The 24,170-nt window shown below is 52.7% G+C and overlaps 1 protein-coding gene across 2 annotated transcripts in view; it reads left to right on the top strand.

Annotated features, from left to right (window-relative positions):
* The window catches only part of ZNF341 (zinc finger protein 341), a 36,690-nt gene extending 16,746 nt beyond the window's left edge, over positions 1 to 19,944 (top strand). For both annotated transcript variants that reach the window (XM_059862801.1, XM_059862800.1), the window contains exons 2-15: positions 1,330 to 1,440; positions 2,521 to 2,708; positions 3,756 to 3,908; positions 4,819 to 5,052; positions 6,292 to 6,487; positions 7,003 to 7,087; positions 8,083 to 8,273; positions 9,179 to 9,372; positions 10,351 to 10,559; positions 12,748 to 12,844; positions 15,818 to 15,950; positions 16,720 to 16,831; positions 17,601 to 17,671; positions 18,869 to 19,944. In XM_059862801.1, coding sequence (XP_059718784.1) covers positions 1,332 to 1,440; positions 2,521 to 2,708; positions 3,756 to 3,908; positions 4,819 to 5,052; positions 6,292 to 6,487; positions 7,003 to 7,087; positions 8,083 to 8,273; positions 9,179 to 9,372; positions 10,351 to 10,559; positions 12,748 to 12,844; positions 15,818 to 15,950; positions 16,720 to 16,831; positions 17,601 to 17,671; positions 18,869 to 19,368 — 2,472 coding nt within the window. In that variant the 5' untranslated portion in view covers positions 1,330 to 1,331 and the 3' untranslated portion in view covers positions 19,369 to 19,944. The remainder of the gene's footprint in view (positions 1 to 1,329; positions 1,441 to 2,520; positions 2,709 to 3,755; positions 3,909 to 4,818; positions 5,053 to 6,291; positions 6,488 to 7,002; positions 7,088 to 8,082; positions 8,274 to 9,178; positions 9,373 to 10,350; positions 10,560 to 12,747; positions 12,845 to 15,817; positions 15,951 to 16,719; positions 16,832 to 17,600; positions 17,672 to 18,868) is intronic.
* Positions 19,945 to 24,170: the final 4,226 nt, after the last annotated feature.

Raw genomic sequence — 24,170 nt, 5'->3', positions numbered from 1 at the left:
CTTCCAGCAGCTGCTTGTACCCATGGAGGATGGTGCTCTGCTTTCTCCCAGGGACATGAGCAGGGGTTGCAGCATCTCCTCAGTGAAAGGATTAAAAAAATGTTCACAGAATCTTAATGTGACATACTTCACGCTGGGAATGCAGGAGAAATGAGTATTTAGGGTATCTTTAAAAGACTGTAGTTTATATGGGTATTCCCAATCAAGAAGGTAGTATTCCAGTTGTTCAGAAGAAATTTTAGGAGAGGAGCTTAGGGTGGTGGATGCTCCTGCTCTGCTGGTCCCTTATGATGTGATCTGCTTTGGTGTTTCACTGTCTTTCCTGCTGCTGTCTGCTGAGCAACCTCCCCTCATCTCAGCACAGTCCTCACCTCACTGCTTAGGAGTGATCAGACCGATTGATTTTCCTTTCCTGTGGCTCATAATTCTGAGTTCAGAGCTTTGCACTTTTGTTTTGCAAAGATCTGAAAGTGAAAAATCACCTAAGAACCCCCCAGCTTTCTTCTCTCCCTTAATCCACAAAATCTAACATACAACCTTGCTGTGCCATTTGCTTCCTTTGTGAGTTCTGTGTCATAAAAGAGTGATAGGAAGGAGTGGTTAAAATCACCCCTTGTTGCTCTTTGTCTCCCAAAATCAGGTTGTCCTTTGTGTATTTACATTCAATTTCTAAAGAGAGTCCACAGTCCTGTGCTGCTGGCCAGGTTGTCTCCCTAGATGAGCAGTCCCAATCTTCTGTATTTATCTGTAACGTTTTAAAACATTTTAGCTGTAGTGAAAAATGTTTGTGCCAAAGCACGTAAGCTGATTCTAACAACAAATCTGACTGGGTCAAATCTGCCCTGTGTCTGATCAGATCTGGGAATCTGGCCTAGGAAGCAAGTAGGCATTTGTGGCACTGCTGCTGGGAGAGCTGCTGCACACAAGGGTTTTGTCTGCCCCGAGCTCGGTGTCTGTGCTGCATCCCTGGGCAGTTCCACCCAGGCTTCTGCCCTGTGACATCCCCACACTCCCTGTGACATTCTCAGCTCTTTTCATACCCAGGGTTATAAGCATCCTTCCTCTCTGCAGCAAGTGGCCTGAAACCAAACCTTTTGGCTTTCCCTGCCCTTCTTCCCTTCTCTTTTTGCACCAAAGGAGTTCTGAAGACAGCTGGGAGAGTTGCTGTTGAGTGGTAGTTGGTGCTGTGGAGTAGAGGGTGAGAAGGTGAGAGTGGCTCAGGGAGGAGGGAGCAGCAGCTGGAGGGTGTTTCAGGAATGAGCTCCCAGTGCCCAGACACCCCAGTGTGGCTGTGTTCAGCTCACCATCCATGCTTGTGTTTCCTTTCAGGGATGGATAATCAGACAGTGCTGGCTGTGCAGTCCTTACTGGATGGGCAAGGAGGTGTCCCGGACCCGTCTGCTCCCAATGTCAACTCCTCCTCCGCCATCCAGCCCATGGGTGAGTCCTGCTGGCACTGGGACTGAGGACAGGGCAGGAGGGCTGCACATCTCCCCTGCAGTGTGCACAGCTGCAGAACAGCTGTGTGTGTAGGGTACTGCTGTGAGTGTTGTGAGCCCTCAGCAGGACCATAGTGAGCCAGGAGGAAGGGACAAGTGCCCAAGCGAGCAGTGATGTTTTTGGAGACAGTCATGGCAACTGACTTGACCATGAGCTTCCAATAAAGACACAAAGGGAGGGAGAAGCCACTGTCCCCACATCTAGTTCCTGTTCATGGTTTTTATTTAATATCCACTCCTTCTCCTCTAGAGATGCTCAAGTGCTCCAGTCCTGGAACATCTCTGTGTGAGTGAATATGGGAACTGGTCATTTATGTGCATGTGGACCCTCATAGTGCTGGACTAGAATGTGTTAGGTGGATGGGGAGTTATCTCCCAAGGAGTTACAGTCTGTGTCCCCAAAAAAGGTCAGCTTCAGGCTGTGACTCAGACAGGGGAACAGCCTTATGAGTCTGCCTGGATGGAGTGCAAGTGGTGTGTGGTTTGCTAAGGCTGCAGATTTCAGCTGGGACATGTAACTGGGTTGTCTTATTTCTGCTTCTAATGTCAGGCATAGGTGCCAAAACCCTGCAGTGTTGTGGAGGGGTGTTAAGACACAAGCTGACACTGACTCTGTGCCCTTATCCAAGGTACTTCTGGTGCTTTGTGCAGTCTGAGTAATAAAATCTGCCTCAGCCAGCATAATGCTGATGCTTTGGAAGGATCTGCTTTGACTAAAAACAGAGGTGCTACAGGAGCAAGGTTGGTTGTTCTCATCCTGTTGGGATGAGAAGACAGACATTGGAGTTAGTGTGTCCCAGGGAGACAGGGGGTTTGTGTATGGGAGCAGGGCTAAATGGGCTCAGTCACATTACTTGGCTTTAGGGAGAGCTTGGCCTTGGGGAGGAGGGACAGCTTGGCCCTTGCAGCTGCTCTCTCCTGACAAGGATGTCCTCGAGGTGCTGAGATCCAGAGGTGGGTGCTGGGTGGAGCACTGGGGAATGCAGGAGAAGGCCTGAAGCTCTGCTCTTCCTCATTGCAGATGACGAAGACGTGTTCCTGTGTGGGAAGTGTAAGAAGCAGTTCAACTCCCTGCCTGCCTTCATGACCCACAAGAGAGAGCAGTGCCAGGGCAGTGCCCCGCCCCTCTCCTCAGTATCTCTGGCCACCAACAGCGTGTACACCCCATCCATCACCTCGGTGCAGCAGGCTCCCAGTGCTGCCCGCCAGGTACCGTGCTGCAGGCACAGCCTCTGCTGCTCTGCTGCTGGGATTTGGGGCTGGGGGTGGAGATCCAGTGGTGTCTCATGACTGAGCTCTTTTCTGGGAGGCTCAGCTGTTGTCCCCTTGTTGGCTTTTCACCTCGTGGTTAAAGTGGGGCCCTCTGCAGTGAGGTGTCCTCCAGAAGGAGTGTCTGACAGCCTTTTTTTCAGGACAGGACAGAAGGGGTTTCATGTTCTGTCTGTGCTGCAGCCAGACCCTGGCTCTACTGAACAGCCCCAGTGTCAGAGCCTGGCCACAAGCTTGGGTACACTCTGAAGCCTGGGCTGTGGTCTGGCTCATGGGCAGAAGTGGAGCAGCTTTGTCCCTGAATTCCTTCTCTCTCACTCTTGCAAATAAGCCCATGTAATGTGATGTGATCACTGCTGGGGGAATATCCCTCTGGAGTAATTCTCATTCCCTAGAGAATCCTCCAGTGGGAGTCCCTGGTGCATGACATGTAATGTGCCTGCAGTTGTAGCTTCCAAAGTGCTTTCAAACCAACTGTTTTTGCAAGTTAATGTAGTCCCAGTGGATGGTGCTTCTTTACAGGGCTGTAAACACAGGTTATTTACTGCCAAGAAATTCAACAGCCTCCCTACCCTGCTATAACCTTAGTCCAGTCAGAAGAGATGAGCCTGACATTCACCATCTGAACCAGAGCAGCCTCCCTGAGTTTTCCGCCTTCCCTTGCTGGGGCAAGCACCCAGGAGAGGCCTGAACTCGTCCGTGACCAGTTTGTCCTGCAGCTCTTGTTTAATAACCCCTGATTTGACTTGCAGCCAATGGCCACTTTCTGAGCCACTGTGATATTTTTTTCCTCCTTTCTGAAGAACATTTGTGGAGCTAAAAACTCCCATGGACTCAGCAGGAAGCTGCAGATAATTACTGTGGCTCACTGCTGACCAGAGGCCGTGAAAGCAGAGAACCTGAGGCTCGGGAAAAAGCAGTGTCATTGTTTTCTGGGTACTGTTTTGTCCTGTTACTGGTTAACAGTGGATCTTTCTTTTCTTTCAGCAAATCTCTACGTACATCACCGTTCCTCCATCACCTTTGATTCAGACCCTGGTGCAGGGGAACATCTTGGTCAGTGACGAGGTGCTGATGTCAGCCATGTCTGCTTTCACCTCCTTGGACCAGCCCATGCCAGCCGTGCAGCCGCCGGTGCAGGTAAGGGGCACGTGTGGATCCAGGGAATCATGGGTAAAGCTCACCCAATTCCAGCCCCTTGGCCACGGGAGTGACACCTTCCACTAGACCAGGTTGCTCCAAGCCCTGTCCAGCCTGGCCTTGACCACTTCCAGGGATACTGCCCACACTGCTGAGGATGCCTTCCAGGACTTGGTTGGCTTTCAGGGCTGCAGGTCCCCACAGCTGAGTCATTTTTGGCTTCTCATGTACCAGCACTCCCAAGTCCTTCCCCTCAGGACTGCCCTCGATCCGTTCCCTGCCCATCCGTGCTTGAATTGCCCTGACCTGGGTGCAGCACTTCGCATTTGGTCTTGTTGAACTCCCTGAGGTTCACACAGACACACCTCTCAAGCCTGTCCAGATCCCTCTGGATGCCCATTCCTTCCCTCCAGGGTTTAGACTGCACCACACAGCTTGGTGTTGCTCACAAACCCATTTGTTGCTGGATGCTCACATCTCTGTAATGTGGTCTCTCCAGCTTTTATGGAGTCCCCATATAATGATTGGCTTCCAGGGTCAGCTTACTCCATGGATTCCTCTCCTCCTGGGAGCTTTGTTTGGGCTCTCCCCAGACTGGCCAGGCTGTGCACGCTCTCCATGCTCTGAAAATATTCCTTGTAACCAGAAGGATTAAAATCTTTAAAAACAAATCAATAAAAGCAGTGGGGCTTGAGGCCTGGGTTTTGGAGGAGGCAGTGTGTACCTGCAGGTCATTCCAGGCCTCCAGCACAGTGTGGTCCAACCTGCCAGTTGGGTGTGCTGTGGTGTGCCAAGACATCCCTGCTGTTCCCGCAGGCAGATTGGGATGGGGAATGTGTGTGAGGGAGCAGCCCCTCAGCTCCTGGCTGCTGCATTTCCAACGTGTCGTGTCGTGTCTCTCTGGTTGCAGAGCAGCATGAGTATGCACGCCGGGGCTGGCTACCTGTCCCAGCCCCCTCCGCCGCCGCCGCCCCCGCCGCCGCCCCCGCCGCAGCCCCCGCCTCCCCCGCCGAGCCTGGCGGCTCCCGGGCAGCCCGGCGGCGGCGGCAGCGTGGTGGAGGTGTACAGTGCCCCTGCTCCCATGGCAGCATCCAGCACCGTGGAGATCCAGACCCTGGGCATGCAGCCCTACCCGCCCATGGAGGTAAGGCCAGGGCTGCTCCTAAGGCTCTGTCCTCAGAGAATCACAGAATGGGTTGGGTTGGAAGGGACCCTAAAGCTCATCCCCTGCCTTCGGGATGGACACCTCCCACTGGACCAGATTGCTCCAAGCCCCATCCAATCTGGCCTTGAGGAATGTGGAATTACAGTGTGGGAAGATGGGCTAGGTTATTTGGCAACAATTATTTTCTCTGGGAGAAGGCAGCAAACAGGAGATCAGTGAGATGATGAGGATTCTGAGAACAGGAGAAACAGCTAAGAGAGACAGAGGACTGGCACAGGCTTAGGAGACCTGAACATTTGTTTCTGGCTGAGGGATACCTGCATATGCTGGGAGTGAGAGGGAATAGAGGTGAGGGCCTCACCTTCTATAGAAGCACAGAGCATCACACTGCACACTTCAGCTTATGTGGAGAGAAGAATCCAGTCTAAATCTCAATGAGCTTGTCAAGGCAGCTTTTGCTAAAGAATGGCACAGGCAAGGTGTGGATTTACTGGTGGATCAGCTGTTTGCAGTCTCTACATTTGCACTGTCCTTCACAACAGGAGCTGCTGGGTGTGGCTGAGGTTTGGCATCCTTACCTGTGTAACTGGAGGAATCTGATCTGGAAGTGGCAGTGGACAGGAATGGATGGGGGTGTTGGATAAATAGTGGTCTGTGTTAATTTATCAGAGTGGGCAGCAGAAATGCCTTTAATCTATCACCCTAGACTGATCACTCTGTCTTTTAAGTGTTCTTTCCTAATCCTGATGCTGACATAAACAGCTGTGCTTTGGCACCTGGAGTTTCCTTATGCCTTCCTTCCCTTCTGCAGTCCTGCCAGGGCAGGCAGCAGGACCTGGAGATCCCTGCTTCAGGACTGGTGTGAACCCACAGGGTCAGCAGTGATCCTTCTGGTAACCTGCTCCAGAGGGATAAGAAACTCTTCTAGGCATGAGACAGATAGGGCCCAAGACAGCTCCCTCAGAGTGTTTCTTTGCTGCCCTGTTCTTGCTGTAATAACTTCTGGATGCTTTTGATGTTCAGCAGGAGAGTTTCACACTGTGTAGGGGTGTCAGTTTTGGTTAGAGATGTTGTTGGCCTGGTGAACCAGAAATTTGATCCAGTTTGTCAGAAGAAAAGTCAACCCAAGTGCAGCCTGGTGTGGGTGGAGATGGAAGTTAGGGCATGGTATAATTCTCTGTAGCAAAACTGTTCCAATGATGAACTGCCCTCTCACAGGTACCAAGCCAGTGTGTGGAAAGCCCAGTGTACCCCTCTCCCCCTGTGTACAGCCCTGGGAAGCAGGGGTTCAAGGCCAAGAGCACTAGTGCTCCCACCCCCCTGAGCAGTGCAGGAGGAGGCTCTGTGGTTGGCTTTGATTCCCCTGCTACTGCCAAAACTCGGCGCTGCAAGAACGAGAGCGGGCTGCAGGAAGGTGAGTCCCTTCCAGCACCTGCCCTGAGGGTCACTGGGTTTGTCCCAGCTGGGCTGCTGAGCCATGGGCTCCCTGAGGGGTGGCATTGACTGTGCAGCTCTGGAAGGGGAACACAAGGCCTTGCATGAAATTGGTGGATGACCTGGGGGGTTCACAGCAGAGACAGAGCTGAGGCCCTTCCTCTCACTGATGCTGTGTCTTTTCCCAATGCCCAAAGCACCTTTAAGATTGGTGCTTTGTAGCTGGAAAGGTCCCTGGAAGGCAGTGATTGTTGCCTGAGGGGATGCCCTGCCCCAGCAGACTACACTGCACAGGATTTGTAGAGTTGTGTTGGGCTGTTTTAATGAATGTTTGTGCCCATAACCACTCCCCAGTCTGGCCAGGCAGATCTTATCTTCCTGTAAGCTCTTTGTTCTTGGTCCTGAGCAGTCATGTCTTGGGGTGAGGGCCCTGTGACGCTGTGGGGACAGGGCTGTGCCACGTGATCTCATTCTTGTGTGTGCTCTTCCTTTCAGGCAAACCCAAGTCCCCCAAGCTGAAATGCACATACTGTGACAAGGCCTTTACCAAGAACTTTGACCTGCAGCAGCACATCAGGAGGTAACAGTGCCCTGCCCTGCACACAGCAGAGTGACTGGGCTGGAGCAGGGCACAGCTCTGCCGAGGGAGTGTGTGCAGCCCAGTTTGTTATGTCCCAGAATCTGTCCTGCAGTGGGAGGGATTCTTCATTCTTCTCACCCCAGGATACCTTTTTCCCAGTGACTGGAGTGAAGGCTGTATTGTGGATGTACTCTTCATGCTGATTATGTTGGGGCTTGAGGTTCATTTTCCTTGCTGATGAGACCTTGACAGCCAAACCTCTTGTCACCTGATCACTGGAGTAGCAGCATTCTCACTGCTTGCCTCTGCTCTTCCCTTTCCTTTCCCTCCCTAGCAAGCTGCAGACTTCCTGTTTGCTGCTGTTAGCAAAGTGTAAGCCAAACTCAGTGTCTATACAGGGAGCTCTAATCAGAGAGCTTTTCCCTGGCAGGAGGGAGCTGAAATCTGCAGTTTTTCTTCCAGTGGAGTCATCTGGACTCAGAACAGATGGGAAGGAACAAGTGGTGGTTTTTGCACCTCTTCCCAGCCTGGACTCTTACTTTCTCTTGAAGCAGAAGGCAAAGTAGAAAGACTTTTTTGCTATGGATGAAGGAGAGCACATTCATGCAGGTCTGGGGGCTGCAAACTAGAAAAGATGTGAGCAGGAGAGAGAAGGGTGACAGGAAAGAAAGGCTTGTACCCTTGAAGAAGTGATGAGGTCTGGACCCAAGGTCTGATGTTGCTGCAGAGCTGTTTTCCTCTCCTGCTTCTTCCTTTGATCCTGTCATTCCCAGACCACAGGTGTTTTGTCTGTGCACCAGCCTCGTTTCCCCAGACCTCTCACAATCCACCTCCTCTGGTGAATCAGGTCTCAAAGCCTTGTTTGGTGGTTCCAGGTGTGATCTGCCAAACCATGTGCTGGCAGATCTGGGGACACTGTCCTTGCCCCCCACAGGCCCTGCCTGGGGGCTGCTTCCTGTCTCCACCAGCTGCTGACCTGCTGCCTTCTCCTTCAGTCACACAGGTGAGAAGCCCTTCCAGTGCATTGTGTGTGGCCGTGCCTTTGCCCAGAAGTCCAATGTGAAGAAGCACATGCAGACCCATAAGGTGTGGCCTCCAGGGCTGGGCTGCACCATCTCCCGCAACTCCATCACTGTGCAGGTCATGGCCCTGAACCCCAGCCAGCCTGAGGATGAGGAGAACACAGGTGTGGTGCCTGGGCATGGTGTGTGTGGGGCAGAGCAGTGGTGTGAGGAGGCTGCAGGTCTCTGCACCTCCACAGGGAGGGAGAGGAGCTGTGAGTGCTGTCTGCATTCCTTGGTAGTGTTTAGCATCTTACACTAGGAGTGGCATTTGCTCAGCTCCAGCTGGAAGCTGCATCATTTCATACCCCATGGTGGGCTCAGGTGCTGCTGGAGACAGTGGCTCCAAACTCTGTCCCAGTATGTGCATAAACAGGGCTGGGTGTCATCCCCTTCTCACTCCCTGGCAGTACAGCTCTGGCAGTGCACAAGCCACTCCTGGCAGCTCTGGCCTAGGGGACACACAGCTGCTGGTTTAGGATAGCCCAGTGCTCTGGCTTTGCATGTGCAGGTCATGCCCAGGCTGGATCTGCCCACAGTGGCCACCTGTAAATACCTGAGGCAGAGAAGAGCTCCTTGCTGGTATCTGGATTGCCCTTTCTGCTGGTGGCCTCAGACCTGGTAGAGGAGGGAATGCAGTGGCAATGTCATGTCTAGGATAAGGGACAGCTGGAGCTCTGTTTGTATGCATCATGGACTGTGAACCACTGGCTGGATCTTACCTCCTCTCTCCTGCTAGTAGTGGGAGTAAATCTCCCACTGGTGGAGGCCTGTTCTCTGGCTGCTCCACAGAGCACAGTTATATCCCTGGAAAAAGAGAATGGGCTAGGGAGGGGAAGATGGAGTGGTCAGAGCCCTTAATAATCTGTCTACAAATTTTAAACAACCTTGTTAGTGAGATTCATCTGATCTAAAGAGTCTGTCTTTGAAAGGGCTTAAGAACCTGGCCTGGTGTGTGCTGGCAGCACGGTGCTTGCAGAGCAGCTTGCAGAGCTGTCTCATGGCAGGCTGGGACTGTCCCTCTCTCCAGGTTTGCCACAGCCCCCCAGGAATGCGGTGCCCCCGGCCCAGGAGCTGAGCCCCTTGGAGGAGAGCGAGGCAGCCAAGCTGGAGGCCAAGCAGGTTGTCCTCATTGACAGCTCTTACCAGTGCCAGTTCTGCCCCAGCAAGTTCAACACCTACTTCCAGCTCAAATCACACATGACACAGCACAAAAATGAGCAGGTAGGGACAGAGGATGCCTGGGTGGGTGGCAGTATTGGGATTGGCTCCATATAATGCACCTGTTTTCAGAGACTGACCTGAGCCTTTTGGTCTGTAGAGCTGCCAGTTCTTCACGTGCAGCTCAGCTCTCAGGGTTGTAGCTGTGTGGTCGGGGTGGCTTTGAAAACTGAGTGAGAAATTCAGCTAAGCAAGTTTGGGTGGCTAGAGAGGAAGCAAAGAAGTGAAGCGTGTCCAGTTCTGGGCCCTTCACTTCCAGAAAGACATGGAGGTGCTGGAGCCTGCCTGCCCACAGAAGGGCAGCAGAGCTGGGGAAGGGTTCTAGAGAGTAAGGCAGAGGAGAGGGGCTGAGAGCTGGGGTGGGGGGGCCAGTCTGGAGAAAAGGAGGCTCAGAGGGGACCTTCTCATTCTCCACAATTCCCTGACAGGAGAGTGCTGCCAGGGGGAGTCAGGCTCTGTTCCCACAAGGGACAGGACAAGAGGAAACAGCCTCAAGCTGTGCCGGGGGAGGTTCAGGTTGGACACAGGAGGAATTGCTTTACTGAGAGGGTTGTCAGGCATTGGAATGGGCTGGCCACAGAACTGGTGCAGTCATCCTCCCTGGAAGTGTAACACAGTAACTGACTGCACTTGGCACTTGGTGCTGTGGTTTAGTTAACAAGGTGGTGTTCTGTCAAAGATTGGACTCGCTGACCTTGGAGGTCTTTTCCAAACTTTATCATTCTGTGAAGTCCAAAGGTTTCAGTGTAAGTGGCAGCTCTTGGGTCCTGGGACAATCACTTTGGGGTGTTGTGGACCCACCCACTCGAGCGCTTTCAGGCCCTCACATCAACATTCCTTTGTCCCACCTTGCTTTCTCAGAGGTGTGCCCTGACAGTTTGTGCTTCTTTCCAGAAAGGAAGGAAGTTCTGCCTGTTTGGCAGAGGGCTTTCCCTGCCTGTTTCCATGGTGAGCCTCTCCAGTTGCTCTCCCTTCCCCCAGGTGTACAAATGTGTGGTGAAGACCTGTGCCCAGACCTTCCAGAAGCTGGAGTCCTTCCTTGAGCACATCAAGAGCCACCAGGAGGAGCTGAGTTACCGCTGCCACCTCTGCAGCAAGGACTTCCCATCGCTGTACGAGCTGGGTGTGCACCAGTACTCACACAGCCTGCTGCCCCAGCACAGCCCCAAGAAGGACATGGCCGTGTACAAGTACAGTACAATCGCTGCTCACAAGGCTTGTAGGAGTGAGTGGGTGCAGAGCATGCTTGGTGGGACCTTAGAGGGGACAGGGGGCCCTGTGTGTCCTGTGGCCATGGTGCTTTTGGACACCCAGGTGGCACATGGGGGGGTTCCCTCCACCAGACTGCAAAGGCCAAGCACAGTGAATGCAGGGAGTCTGAATGACAGTGAAAAGCTGGGATTGCTTATGTGGGAACATCCCGTCACTGCAACTCCTCTGATCACCAGTCAAGAGTGAGATGGTGTACTGGGTAACTTTATGATGCTGAATTGTATCCCCATTCATCTGTTTAGCCCAGAAATAAGTTTTGCACCTTTAAGACTGGCTCTGAGAGTGAAGGGAGGTGGAGAGAAGAAGTGCACAGCTTGTTTTCAGAAGCTGCACTCACTCCTCCCCAATCCTTCTGGACAGTGTTGTCTGTGGACAGTGAGAGAGAGCTCTCCATTGCTTTCAGTTAGTTTTTGCTGGCTGAGGCAGTGAAGTTCCCAGGGAACCAGGACCCTAAACCAGGACAAATACACACGGCTGAACCTGCCCTGGGCTGGGTCAGAGAGCCAGGGAAGCCCTTCCCAGCCTGTTTCCTATGATTCTTCACCTGCAACAAAGGGGTTGTTGTCTTGGTTTGGAAAGACAGGTGTCTGCTAAGGAAGGCAGGAGCCTCCCCTGAAATGGAAAATGCAAACCCTGTCCCTCTGAATTACTATAAATTTTAAATTAAGGGGCTCTCAGGCAAAAAATAGGGGAGCAGGAAATAACAGTTCTTTAATAGGAAGAAAATAAAGGATAAAATAAACAATGGAGTACACTAGAACACTGACAGAGTCAGAACACAACCTGACACCCTGTGGGTCAGGGTGCTGGCAGCAGTCCCATTGGAATTGTGGCTCAGCCCTCCTGCAGTGCCAGGGGTGGTTCTGCTGGAGCAGGGATCCTGCAGAAAGGTGCAGTCTTCCTCTGAAGATCCAGGGGAAGAGGCAGCTGCTGTTCCTCTGGGAAATGCAGTGGAGAAGCTGTGCTGGTGTTCCAGAACCTCCAGATTATATCCGGGCAGGAATGCTTGGCTCCTCCCTCTGGGCTCACATCTCCCAATGGGATGCTGTAGTTCTTATCAGCCATGCAGGGACATTCAATAGCCTGTTATCAGCAGGTGTCTCCCTGAGGGAGGAGTGGGTGTGATCAGAGAGATAAGAAAAACTGCCCACTTGACAAAAGACAGCTGCCATACAGATGGCAAATAGAATACATCTTGCCTTGCAGTCTGGAGCAGTTGTAGATGCCATGCCCAGAAAAAAAGTTTGCTATCCCTTTGCTGCAAAAGATTCTGTTCCTTGGAAAGCTTTTCTACTCCTGTGGAGGGAAAGTGCAAGGAGTTCCTCAGAGAGCTCCACATAGCTTTTGGAATGCCCATGGAAATGTTCAGGGAGAGTAGGAAGCCCAGGAAATACTGGAGTCGCTTAGGAACTTCATGGAATAAATATCTGCTAATTCCTGCCTAGACCATGCATTCTACTTATCCTTGCACTACAGAGTTTTGTTGTGCAGCTCAGTAGTGGGGATCCCTGAGATCAGAGATCTGCTTGAGCTTGAGGAGGTTTTAGTCTGACCTAGGGAGAAGTGGTTTCCCAGCAGGAACAGGGTGTGAATTCCTCACTGCTGATGGTGCCTGTCCCCAGTGCCTGCTGTCAGTCAGCTTTGGCAGAGCCCTCTGGCAGAAACACTGCCAGGATGTGTGACCCCTGCCATGCTGTGTGCCCACTCTCAGCTCCTCCTCTGGGGGCTGATGTCTTCAAGCAGTGAAGATGGAAGGAGGTATTTGAAGTAAAGTGAAGTCCTTACCTAAGGCTTGTCTCCATAAGGAAGCAGTGTGCAATATGTGCTCAAGTCTGGGTGCTCCCATGGCAGCCTGTGGCAAGTGCTCTAGTATTTAAAGGCTTCTCCACCCAGTTTTCCAGCATCTCCCTCTCTGAAGGCTGCTAAGTGTGAGTGTGAACTGGCATGTGGGTTGCTGAGGTTTTAGAACACCTGAGTGGTTCTTTTCTGTATCAGTCCTGTCAAAGATCACCCTGGAAGGTGGCTGGGCTGGGCAGGTGTGCCTATGGTGTGGGGTGTGCTGCAGTAGCCTTGCTTACAGGCTCTGTCCTTTCTCTCCACATGCAGGTGTGTAAAGTGTGTCAATAAATACTCCACCCCAGAAGCCCTGGAGCACCATCTGCAGACAGCAACGCACAACTTCCCCTGCCCTCACTGCCAGAAGGTGAGTGCTGACCACAGCCTGAGCCAGGCCTGGACACCTGGCAAGGGCTCTGAGGGGCACAGGAACCCTCAGCTCCATGAGTAGGAGCCTTGGATACCAGATTATGATGAAGCAGAAAGTGAAGCTAACCCTGTGAGGAAGGCAGGAATTGCTGGGGATCCTTACCCAGCCCATCCTACTGCTGGCTTTGGTGGGAGACTGGGCATCCTTTTGAGATGCTGGTCCTCAGCACGGTGTTACATAATTGACAGCAATGTTTCAGCTTATGTGTTTCTTAAGAAAGTTTTGGCACTTTTTCTGTTTTGAATTTTTGTTGGCTTGTTTTTAAAGCCCTATCTATACTTTCATTATACAATCCTGAAGGTTTTCACAGTACATCATTCCTGGGAAAGCAGTGACTGAGCTTCTTGCTCAGGTTGCCCAGAGCAGCTGTGGCTGCCCCATCCCTGGAAGTGTCCAAGGCCAGGCTGGACAGGGCTCGGAGCAGCCTGGGATAGTGGAGGGTGTCCCTGCTTACAGCAGCAGGACTGGTTGATCTTTAAAGTCCCTTCCAGCCCAAACTATTCCATGATTCTTGTTTTCTATCCCAGCTACACCCCCTGTGCCAGCTCCCTGATGTCCTGTGCGTGGTGCTAGCTCTGAGTGTGTGTTTGTGGTACAGGTGTTCCCCTCTGAGCTGTGTGTGTTGCAGGTGTTCCCTTCTGAGCTCTGTGTGTGTTGCAGGTGTTCCCCTCTGAGCTGTGTGTGTTGCAGGTGTTCCCCTCTGAGCTGTGTGTGTTGCAGGTGTTCCCTTCTGAGCTCTCTGTGTTGCAGGTGTTCCCCTGTGAGCTGTGTGTGTTGCAGGTGTTCCCCTGTGAGCTGTTTGTGTTGCAGGTGTTCCCCTCTGAGCTGTGTGTGTGTTGCAGGTGTTCCCTTCTGAGCTCTGTGTGTGTTGCAGGTGTTCCCCTCTGAGCTGTGTGTGTTGCAGGTGTTCCCCTCTGAGCTGTGTGTGTTGCAGGTGTTCCCCTCTGAGCTGTGTGTGTTGCAGGTGTTCCCCTCTGAGCTGTGTGTGTTGCAGGTGTTCCCTTCTGAGCTCTGTGTGTGTTGCAGGTGTTCCCCTCTGAGCTGTGTGTGTTGCAGGTGTTCCCCTCTGAGCTGTGTGTGTTGCAGGTGTTCCCCTCTGAGCTCTGTGTGTGTTGCAGGTGTTCCCCTCTGAGCTGTGTGTGTTGCAGGTGTTCCCCTCTGAGCTGTGTGTGTTGCAGGTGTTCCCTTCTGAGCTCTGTGTGTGTTGCAGGTGTTCCCCTCTGAGCTGTGTGTGTTGCAGGTGTTCCCCTCTGAGCTCTCTGTGTTGCAGGTGTTCCCCTCTGAGCTGTGTGTGTTGCAGGTGTTCCCCTCTGAGCTGTGTGTGTTGCAGGTGTTCCCCTCTGAGCTGTGTGTGTTGCAGGTGTTCCCCTCTGAGCTCTCTGTGTTGCAGGTGTTCCCCTCTGAGCTCTCTGTGTGTTGCAGGTGTTCCCCTCTGAGCTGTGTGTGTTGCAGGTGTTCCCCTCTGATCTGTGTGTGTTGCAGGTGTTCCCCTCTGAGCTGTGTGTGTTGCAGGTGTTCCCCTCTGAGCTGTGTGTGTTGCAGGTGTTCCCCTCTGAGCTCTGTGTGTGTTGCAGGTGTTCCCCTCTGAGCTGTGTGTGTTGCAGGTGTTCCCCTCTGAGCTGTGTGTGTTGCAGGTGTTCCCCTCTGAGCTGTGTGTGTTGCAGGTGTTCCCCTCTGATCTGTGTGTGTTGCAGGTGTTCCCCTCTGAGCTCTCTGTGTTGCAGGTGTTCCCCTCTGAGCTGTGTGTGTTGCAGGTGTTCCCCTCTGAGCTCTGTGTGTGTTGCAGGTGTTCCCCTCTGAGCTCTGTGTGTGTTGCAGGTGTTCCCCTCTGAGCTCTGTGTGTGTTGCAGGTGTTCCCCTCTGAGCTGTGTGTGTTGCAGGTGTTCCCCTCTGAGCTGTGTGTGTTGCAGGTGTTCCCCTCTGAGCTGTGTGTGTTGCAGGTGTTCCCCTCTGAGCTGTGTGTGTTGCAGGTGTTCCCCTCTGAGCTGTGTGTGTTGCAGGTGTTCCCTTCTGAGCTCTGTGTGTGTTGCAGGTGTTCCCCTCTGAGCTGTGTGTGTTGCAGGTGTTCCCCTCTGAGCTCTCTGTGTTGCAGGTGTTCCCCTCTGAGCTGTGTGTGTTGCAGGTGTTCCCCTCTGAGCTGTGTGTGTTGCAGGTGTTCCCCTCTGAGCTGTGTGTGTTGCAGGTGTTCCCCTCTGAGCTCTCTGTGTTGCAGGTGTTCCCCTCTGAGCTGTGTGTGTTGCAGGTGTTCCCCTCTGATCTGTGTGTGTTGCAGGTGTTCCCCTCTGAGCTGTGTGTGTTGCAGGTGTTCCCCTCTGAGCTGTGTGTGTTGCAGGTGTTCCCCTCTGAGCTCTGTGTGTGTTGCAGGTGTTCCCCTCTGAGCTGTGTGTGTTGCAGGTGTTCCCCTCTGAGCTGTGTGTGTTGCAGGTGTTCCCCTCTGAGCTGTGTGTGTTGCAGGTGTTCCCCTCTGATCTGTGTGTGTTGCAGGTGTTCCCCTCTGAGCTCTCTGTGTTGCAGGTGTTCCCCTCTGAGCTGTGTGTGTTGCAGGTGTTCCCCTCTGAGCTCTGTGTGTGTTGCAGGTGTTCCCCTCTGAGCTCTGTGTGTGTTGCAGGTGTTCCCCTCTGAGCTCTGTGTGTGTTGCAGGTGTTCCCCTCTGAGCTGTGTGTGTTGCAGGTGTTCCCCTCTGAGCTGTGTGTGTTGCAGGTGTTCCCCTCTGAGCTGTGTGTGTTGCAGGTGTTCTCCTCTGAGCTCTCTGTGTTGCAGGTGTTCCCCTCTGAGCTGTGTGTGTTGCAGGTGTTCCCCTCTGAGCTGTGTGTGTTGCAGGTGTTCCCCTGTGAGCTCTGTGTGTTGCAGATGTTCCCCTCTGAGCTCTCTGTGTTGCAGGTGTTCCCCTCTGAGCTCTCTGTGTTGCAGGTGTTCCCCTGTGAGCGGTACCTGCGCCGCCACATCCCCACGCACGGCGGGGGCAGCAAGTTCAAGTGCCAGATCTGCAAGAAGTTCTTCCGGCGGGAGCACTACCTCAAGCTGCACGCCCACATCCACTCGGGTACGGCTCCCTGCTCCCAGTGCTCCTCATCTCTGTGCCACAGCTACCCTGTGCCCTGGTAGCAGGAATGACAGAGTCATTTGTAGTAATGTGGTTACAGATCCATGGGTTTGGTTCAGCCTGGTGGCCAGCACTGCACTAGTTAGAAATGGGGGACACAGGGGGCTTCCCCACTTGCTGTGCTGGCAGAGCTAAGGAGTCTGGCCCTGGAGAGCAGGAGCAGTGTGCAGCACAGATTGTGCCCATCCATTTATTATTTTGTTGAGAAGTGGCTGAGGGAGTTGGTGTTGTTTGGCCTGGAGAAGAGGAGCCTCAGGGGAGACCATATCACTGTCCAACTCCCTGACAGGAGGCTGTAGCTAGGTAGGAGTTGGACTGTTCTCCCAGGCAACCAGTGACAGGACAGGAGGACACAGCATAAAGCTGTGCCAGTTTGATCAGGGTTTAGGCTGGACATCAGGAAGAATTTCACAGAAGGGTGATTGGGCACTGGAATGGGCTGCTCAGGGAAGTTGTGGAGTCAGCATCCCTGGAGGTGTTTGACAAAAGCCTGGATGTGGCACTCAGTGCCATGGTCTAGTTGACAAGGTGCTGTTAGATTGTAGGTTGAACTCAATGATTTCAAACGTCTTTTCCAACCAAATTCTGTGTGATTTATCCATAGGGCAGGGAAGTTTATAGTGTGGCACAGCTGGCCTGGTGGCCTGTCCATGGCCAGAGCAGCCTGTGTGGCTGCAGTGTCCCTGAGGCCTGGTCTGTTCCTCCCCAGGTGAGAAGCCCTTCAAGTGCTCGGTGTGTGACGCAGCGTTCAATCGCAAGGACAAGCTCAAGCGCCACATGCTCATCCACGAGCCCTTCAAGAAATACAAATGTCCCTTCTCGTATGTAGTGTCTCTGCACATGGCAGCATATCTGAACGGGGTTGGGAGGGGGGAATGTGTCCTGCAGGTGTCCTGGGGGACACTGTGGTACCTCCCAGGCTGCCTGGGGAGGTTGGAATGCTCTGTGCTGTTGAACTGGGAACCCAAGAGTCCCAGTTCTTTGTTACTGACTTCCTGCAGGGCTACATTTCATTGCTTCATCAGCCCTGTAAAATGACTGCTACCTTCATGGGAGGCTTGGGGGAGCACTAGAGAGAACTACAGAGGTTCCCTGGTTGATGAGCTCTCATTCACTGTCACAAAATCACATGACGTGATTTTGTCACATCCAAAAGCATGTGACAACATAGGACCTAATGTACAAGCCAGAGGAGCCGAGTTTTGGAAGGTGCAGTCCCACAGCCATGGCACATCTTCTGAGGTAGCCCAGGCTGACTGGCTTCTTCCTGCTCCAACCAACCTCATACCTCCTTCCAAAATGCTTCTGTCTCCAGCTGGGGTCTTGAACCTGCTGCACTTCAGAGCATTCAAAGTGAGACACAGACCATGTGTAGTTTAGGAGAAGCCACATGTCCCTGTGGCAGCCTGTTTAGTCCTTGCCCCTTCCCAGAAAGGCTGAAATAGTAGAACTCCTGCTGAGGCTATGCCAAGAGAAACACCTAGGTGCTGCTTAGGAGAAGGGTCATGGATGTCTTTATGATCTGGGATCTGTTTATGCATTGCTCCTCAGCTGGTTCCCACATCTCACCAGCATCTGTTGTTGTTGCAGAAGCCACACAGGCTGCAATAAAGAGTTCAACAGGCCTGACAAGCTGAAGGCTCACATTCTGTCCCATTCAGGTGAGTGGTTGGGAATGCAGTCACTGGGATTCCCTGTGGTGCTGTAGGAGCATGTGACTGAAGGACTAAGCCTGAGAAATAAGAATACTTTACTAGCTTTTGATTTTTTCTCTGTTTCACTGCAGGCCTGTTTAAGTGAGTGTCTGTTCAGGATTATGTCTAAACTTTGGGCTGGTTTCTAAGACAGTATAATCTGTAGGCAGGGCCTGCTGATGAGACTCAGGAGCTGAACTGGATTATTTGGTCTGCTTGCTAACAAGTGAATATCTAGAGTACTCTGTCCACTCCTCCCCAGTCCCATCTCACATGCAAAAGAAAATCTCATGGGATTTGATTCCCTTCTTGTGTTCTAAAAATGATGTTCCCAATTGTAATAAAGACAAATACTTTTTTCCCATTATTTATTCCTACGCCCCAGGAATAAATCAAACTTTTATCTCAGGGTAAAACGGGACATCTTTCCTTGTGCCCAAAGCCCTGCCGAGTGGGATCAGATGGGATGGGCTGATAGTGCAGTCATGGGCTCTTTCAGACTGTACATTTTCATATTTTGGAGGGAAAAAAACCTGAAAATTTCTTTATTTAGTAAATACACTTGAAAAAAAAACAATACTTCAAGATTGTTTTGCATTTTCATCACAATTAACTTGACATGTTTTTCTGGTGCTATTTTAATGCTCTTACTTGAGGTAAGAATATTTATTTGCAGTCTGCAGCTTCTTTCTGAGGGGTAGTGAAGGGACACGTACTGATCTCTGCTCTCTGTGACAGTCACAGGACCCAGGGAATGGCTGGAGCTGTGCCAGGGAGGATCAGGCTGGAGATCAGAGAAAGGTTCTGTCCCCAGAGGGTGTCAGGCACTGCCCAGGGCACAGCCCCAAGGCTGCCAGAGCTCCAGGAGTGTTGGGACAGCACTGCCAGGGATGCCCAGGGTGGGGTTGTTGGGGTGTCTGTGCAGGGCCAGGAGCTGCCCTGGGTGATCCTGTGGGTCCCTTCCACCTCAGGACATTTATGACTTTACAAAGTCGTAAGTGGTTATGGTTAAACACAGCCATTGAAGCTGTAGCCACCCACCCTTTACTGTGTGTGTCACAATGTCTCCTCCCTTTGATCAGGGAGGAGGAGGAGGAGGAGGCGAAGCTGTCCCGCTCTCTCAGGTGGGATGGCTGGGTCTAACTCAACTCCCTCTGTGTGCAGGGATGAAGATCCACAAGTGCCAGTACTGTAATAAGTCCTTCAGCCGCCGCGCCCACATGGTGGAGCACCAGCGCTCGCACACCGGCAACTACAAATACCGCTGCCCCACGTGCAGCAAGGGCTTCACGCGCCACAAGTACATGAGGGACCACAAGTGCCGCCTGGGCTCTCCCAAGGACAAGGAGCTGCAGCTCAGGAAGGCCCAGAAGAAGCGGGTGGCACGGGGGCGCAAGGCGGGGCTGGCGCTGGGGCTGCCGGAGCTCAAGGACGGCGCTGCCGGGGACAGCTCCCCCGAAGGGGGCCCCAACAAGGAGCCCTTCCAGGAGTCGGATGCCGTCCTGTCCATCGTGGTTGGCGGGTCGGGAGCTGCGGACCCCGAGCTGGTCCCTGGGCAGCCCAACAGCATGGCCTCCAACCTGGCCCTGGCAGAGCTGCAGACGGCCTCGGACGGGCCCTGCACCATGCTGGCTGTGCCTGTGTACATCCAGACCTCAGAGTGACAATGCCCGCAGCCACTGTGTGGCTGGGGGCTGCTGCTGGCACTGCCTGACTCGGTGCTTGAATTTATCCCTGTGGAAAAGACCAAAGCTCTTCTGGGGAGGTAGATGGATATGGGAGGGAATGGCTTCCATCTCCACCGGTTCTTCCCATCCTTGGGCAGAGGACTGCTTGGAGACCACTGATGCCTACAAGGCACTGAAGAGGGTGGCTCCATTATTTCTTGTCCCTCTGTACCACGGGTCAGCTTAGGGCAAGAAAGACAAAGATCCCTGAATCAGGGAAGAAGAAGGACCATGCAAACTTGCAACAAACAGAGCTGCTGAAATCAGGTGGCTTTGCAAATCACAGCCTGTCCCATCTGTGGTTTTTCTGGCCTAAAAACTGTATTGCCCAGTATTTGGGTGGCCCTTCTGAGAGCAAACATCCTTCCTAGTGGAAGCAAGTTCATCCTGAGATCCTTTGGGAACACTGTTCAGAAATACCCTGATAGACTTCTGTCTGGTATCTTCTCTCTGTCTGTCTCAGTAGAAAGATCACCGTGTCTGTACTACAAGTTATAAACACCCTGGACCTCAGCTGTGGAGTCAGTGTGTGGGAACCTGTGTGTGTGTGTGGGGGGGCTCTTCTGTCTGGGTGCTGTTCTCTCCACAGTGTTTGTTCATGGTTTTTCCCCAGGTCCAGGGATTTCTGAGTGCCTTAGACATCAATGAGTCAATCCCTGGGAACAGTTAAATGTGACCCCTCTGTTCACTAAGGGCTGGGTGAGGTGACCTAGCCAGGTCACACAGGAAACCTGTGATGCCTCCAGAAGCCAATGTTCCAGTGTCAGCTCTGGGCCAGGTGCTGCAGAGAAGCTCTGGCAGCTGCTTCCCAGCCTCTATGTTCCCTCAGCTCAGTGCTTGTCAGCAGTTTCAGTGGGGAGTTGGTGTGGTTCAGCAGCAAGCAAGTCTGGTGTCACTGGGACATTGGTTGTCCTCTTGTCTTCTCTGATTTCTTAAACAGGAGTCCCAAAGCCAGAATGGGAGCACCAAACCCAGAAACTGAAAATTCCCATTGTGGGAATTCCATTCCCAGGGTGGGTCTGGAGCCCAGGCAGGTCAGGGAGCAGGCAAGGGTGCTGCTGCCTGCTGCAGTGCCTTGCCAGGCTTCTCCCTGTACTGCCCTCAGCCTTTGCTTTTCCACTGCCACAGGATGCACTGGCTTTAGGGGAAGGATCTGCACCCAGACCTGCTCATCCCTGCTGGGATGTGTGTCCTCTTGCTCTGCTCTCCCACACTTTGTCCCTGCTCCAAGGGTAGGGCAAGCCAAGCTGAGCTTTTCCAGGTGAGTTTGTGTGATGAGCTGCTGAGGTGTCTGTGGCTGCAAAATGCTGCATTCCCAGCCTGTTTATATAGAGGTGCTGCAGGGTTCAGTCAGTCCTGGGTATGGAAATCCTGGCTGTGTCTGGGGCTCTGTGGCTGTTCTGGCCACTGCAGCAGTCAGCCCAGCATTACTGGTCTGACTGGTCTGATCCAACCCATTGTCTGACCTCAAGGTGTTCTTGTCTCCTTCCTTAATTCTTAAAATCTCAAAACCAGCAGCTTGCAGAGAGCTGTACACTGTGCTCCCTGAGTGCTCTGTGGAATGATGGCTTACACTGTCACTCCTGGGACACTGTCACACAGTTCCAGTTTGCATGGGTCTGCCACCAGTTCACTTTGCTCACTCACTTCCTAACTTTCTTTCTTCTCATTTCACTTTTTTGGTGGTGTTTGTGCACCTCCAGCTGTTGGTGGGTGGTAGGAAATGGAGCTCAGGGCTTCCAGGGGAGGTTGGGAGAAGGGCTTGTTGAAGATTTACATGAAGTTAAGGTGGAGTCTTGCCCCTGCCTCATAGAAGGGGGTGGAGAAGGTGGATCCAGGCTCCAGAGGTGCACAGGGATGGGAAGAGAGGTGACATGGACATGTGGAAATGTGGCAACTTCCAGTACTTAAAGGGGATTATGAGAAGGCTGGAGAGGGACTTTTCACAAGGGCCGGGAGTGACAGGACAAGGGGGAATGGCCTCAAGCTGATGGAAGATTTAAATGTGATATTAGGAAGAAATTCTTCCCTGTGAGGGTGGGCACGCCCTGGCACAGGGTGCCCAGAGAAGCTGTGGCTGCCCCTGGATCCTTGAAAGTGTCCAAAGCCAGGATGGACAGGGCTTGGAGGACCCTGGGACAGAGGAAGGTGTCCCTGCCATGGCAGGGAGTGACATGAGATGATTTTTGAGGTCCCTTCCAACCCAAACCACTCCTTGATTCCATCATCTGACTCAGTATAAGGAAGGAGGCTGCAGAGAGGCCCTGAGAACTCACTACCAATTTGAACAGATCATCCTGCCCTGGGTGGATGTGCTTGGCATGAGCTGACTGGGCTGGGGACATCCAGGTGGTCCTTCCTCCTTAGGTGTGCCCGTGCTTCTCTGAAAGCTCCTGTCTGCTTTGAAGGGCAGTTTATTTACCCACAGTGTTTGTTTTACTCTGCTCTTCCAGGAGGGGGACAGGATCAGGAAGTAGTTGGCTAAATATACTTTTCCTGTTTCCCTCCCCTCTGTCCCACGCTGTCAGTGTCATTATGTGGCCTATGCACTCAGGTCTATTTTGGGGTGTTGATGTGTGGGTGCAGCTCCTTCAGCTCACAAGCCCTGTCTGGGCTGGTGTGACTGGGACATTTGTTGTCCTCTTGGCTTCTCTGATATCCTAAGCAGGAGTCCCAAAGCCAGCATGGGAGCACCAAACCCAGAAACTGAAAATTCCCATTGTGCATGGGTTGGTCTGGAGCCCAGGCAGGTCAGGGTGCTGCTGCCTGCTGCAGTGCCCTGCCAGGCTCCTTCTCCCTGTCCTGCCCTCAGCCTCTGCTTTTCCACTGCCACAGGATGCACTGGCTTTAGGGGAAGGATCTGTCTGGAGACCTGGCCTGCCCTTCCCAAATGCTCAGTGGGATGCTGGAACCCAGCTGGCTACACTGGGGATGGGAGCAGAGCCACCCAGCTGCCTTCAGTGTGACTGCTGAGGGATACAAGGCTGGGGACTTCCCCTGACATGACTCTGGGACACCAGGGCTCAGAGATGCCACCCTGGGTGTTTGATAGGTGTTTGCATATGGGGCAGTGTTGAACGAGAACACTGAGCAAAATGACTGTCCTCTTGGAGTAAACCTTGGAGTGATTGTCCTCCTGCCCTGCTCTTGTCCAGCTGCCTCAGCTCCTGCAAGCTCATTCTGCAAGCTCTTCCATTTCCTGCAGGGAAGATTTCTGCTCAAATTCCCTCTGTTTCTCTTTCTCTGACAGAGCCTTGCCCACGGGCTGGGGTGGATCGGAGGTGCTCAGGGCACTGGTTTTCTCCCTGTGTCCTGGGCACTGCTGTTTTCTTCACAAACCCAGTTCCAGAAGCATCTTTTGGAAGCATTTTCTGGAAGTTCCCAGGAGAACCCCAGAACCAGAGCCATGCCCAGGGAGAAGTGGATCAGAGCAAAGGTCTATGGTACTCAGTGACAGCAGACACTTGTGTGGGAGGAAGCAAAGGGCATGTAAAACCCTTCCTCCCCTGTTCTCCTCAGCCTCCAGTGCTGTCAGCTGGAGCTTTCCTGCCCTGGCAGTGTTTTTATTAGCCTCAGGGATTTTTTCTGTCTATTTGCCTTTCCCACCCACCTGCAGTGTCAGGGAGGTGGAACAGGGCAGGAGCCATTACAGGGCTCTTTTGCTTAACTCCCACCTGCTACGTAGGATGTTTTGTGTTTCCTAGAGCAGTGCTTTTCTCTCTTTCTCAGGGCACAAAAAAGCTCTTTTACCCAACAAGCATTTGTTTGGGTCATTTTTCCTCTTTTCCATGTGGTGTGTGATATCCTAGCCCTGCTCCAAAGCAGTGATTAATTTTCTCAGGTGATTTCCAGTGACAAACATTATTATTGTCTGTAATTAATTTGTTGTCACAACCCTGCTGTGACTGGAGATGGGGGGGTGTTTATCACTTTTACAGGTGGTTGAGGCCAAGCACAAAGAAAGAGAAGTCAAAAATATCCAGCTGTCACCAGGCTGAGGGACTCCATCACGGACTGATGTCCAATATCCTGTGAAATTATGAATTACATCATGGAGTGATGTCCATGCTGCCCCCACAGCTCAGAGCATGTGCCTCAAGTGTCCACGAAATGAGCTCACAGTGAGTCACCACCCATTGAACATCCCTGCTTGTGGATTTAAAGACTTGCCTCCCTACTTGTGGATTTAAAGACTTGCCTCTGTACAGTTGGCATGTCACAAAAGGAGGTTTGGAAGAATAAGTGTCTCAATACTGGAGCAGGCTTGAGGGGTCCATAAAGAAGAGTCACCCCGGCCATGGGGATGGGTGCTGGAGGAGGAGGGGATTGGCACTGACACGGGGCTCTGCTCCTGGGCAGGCTCCCGTGGGCACTTCAGGCTTGTCCAGGGAAGGGAATGGAGCACCAGGAGCAGCTGGAAAGGGGGCTCAGCCTGGAGGAGACTCAGGGGGGACCTTACAGCTCCCTGACAGGAGGGGACAGCCGGGGGATCGGGCGGTGCTCCCAGGGACAGGGACAGCAAGAAAGGGAATGGCTTCAGGGTGGGCTAGGGGAGGGGCAGGGTAGATATTACAAAGAATTTATTGATGAAAAAAGCTGTCAGATGTTAAAAATAGATTAGAAACTGTTGCAAAACAGTTGATAGCCCGTTTTTAACATCAGGCATGGGCAGGGGCTGCCAAGGGAGGTTCGGAGTCCGCGTCCCTGGAGGTGGCTAAGGAAGGCCTGGACGTTGCAAT

The sequence above is a fragment of the Haemorhous mexicanus genome, chromosome 18 (assembly GCF_027477595.1).
Source record: "Haemorhous mexicanus isolate bHaeMex1 chromosome 18, bHaeMex1.pri, whole genome shotgun sequence".
Classification (NCBI taxonomy): domain Eukaryota; kingdom Metazoa; phylum Chordata; class Aves; order Passeriformes; family Fringillidae; genus Haemorhous; species Haemorhous mexicanus.
This window is presented reverse-complemented; position numbering and strand designations above follow the sequence as displayed.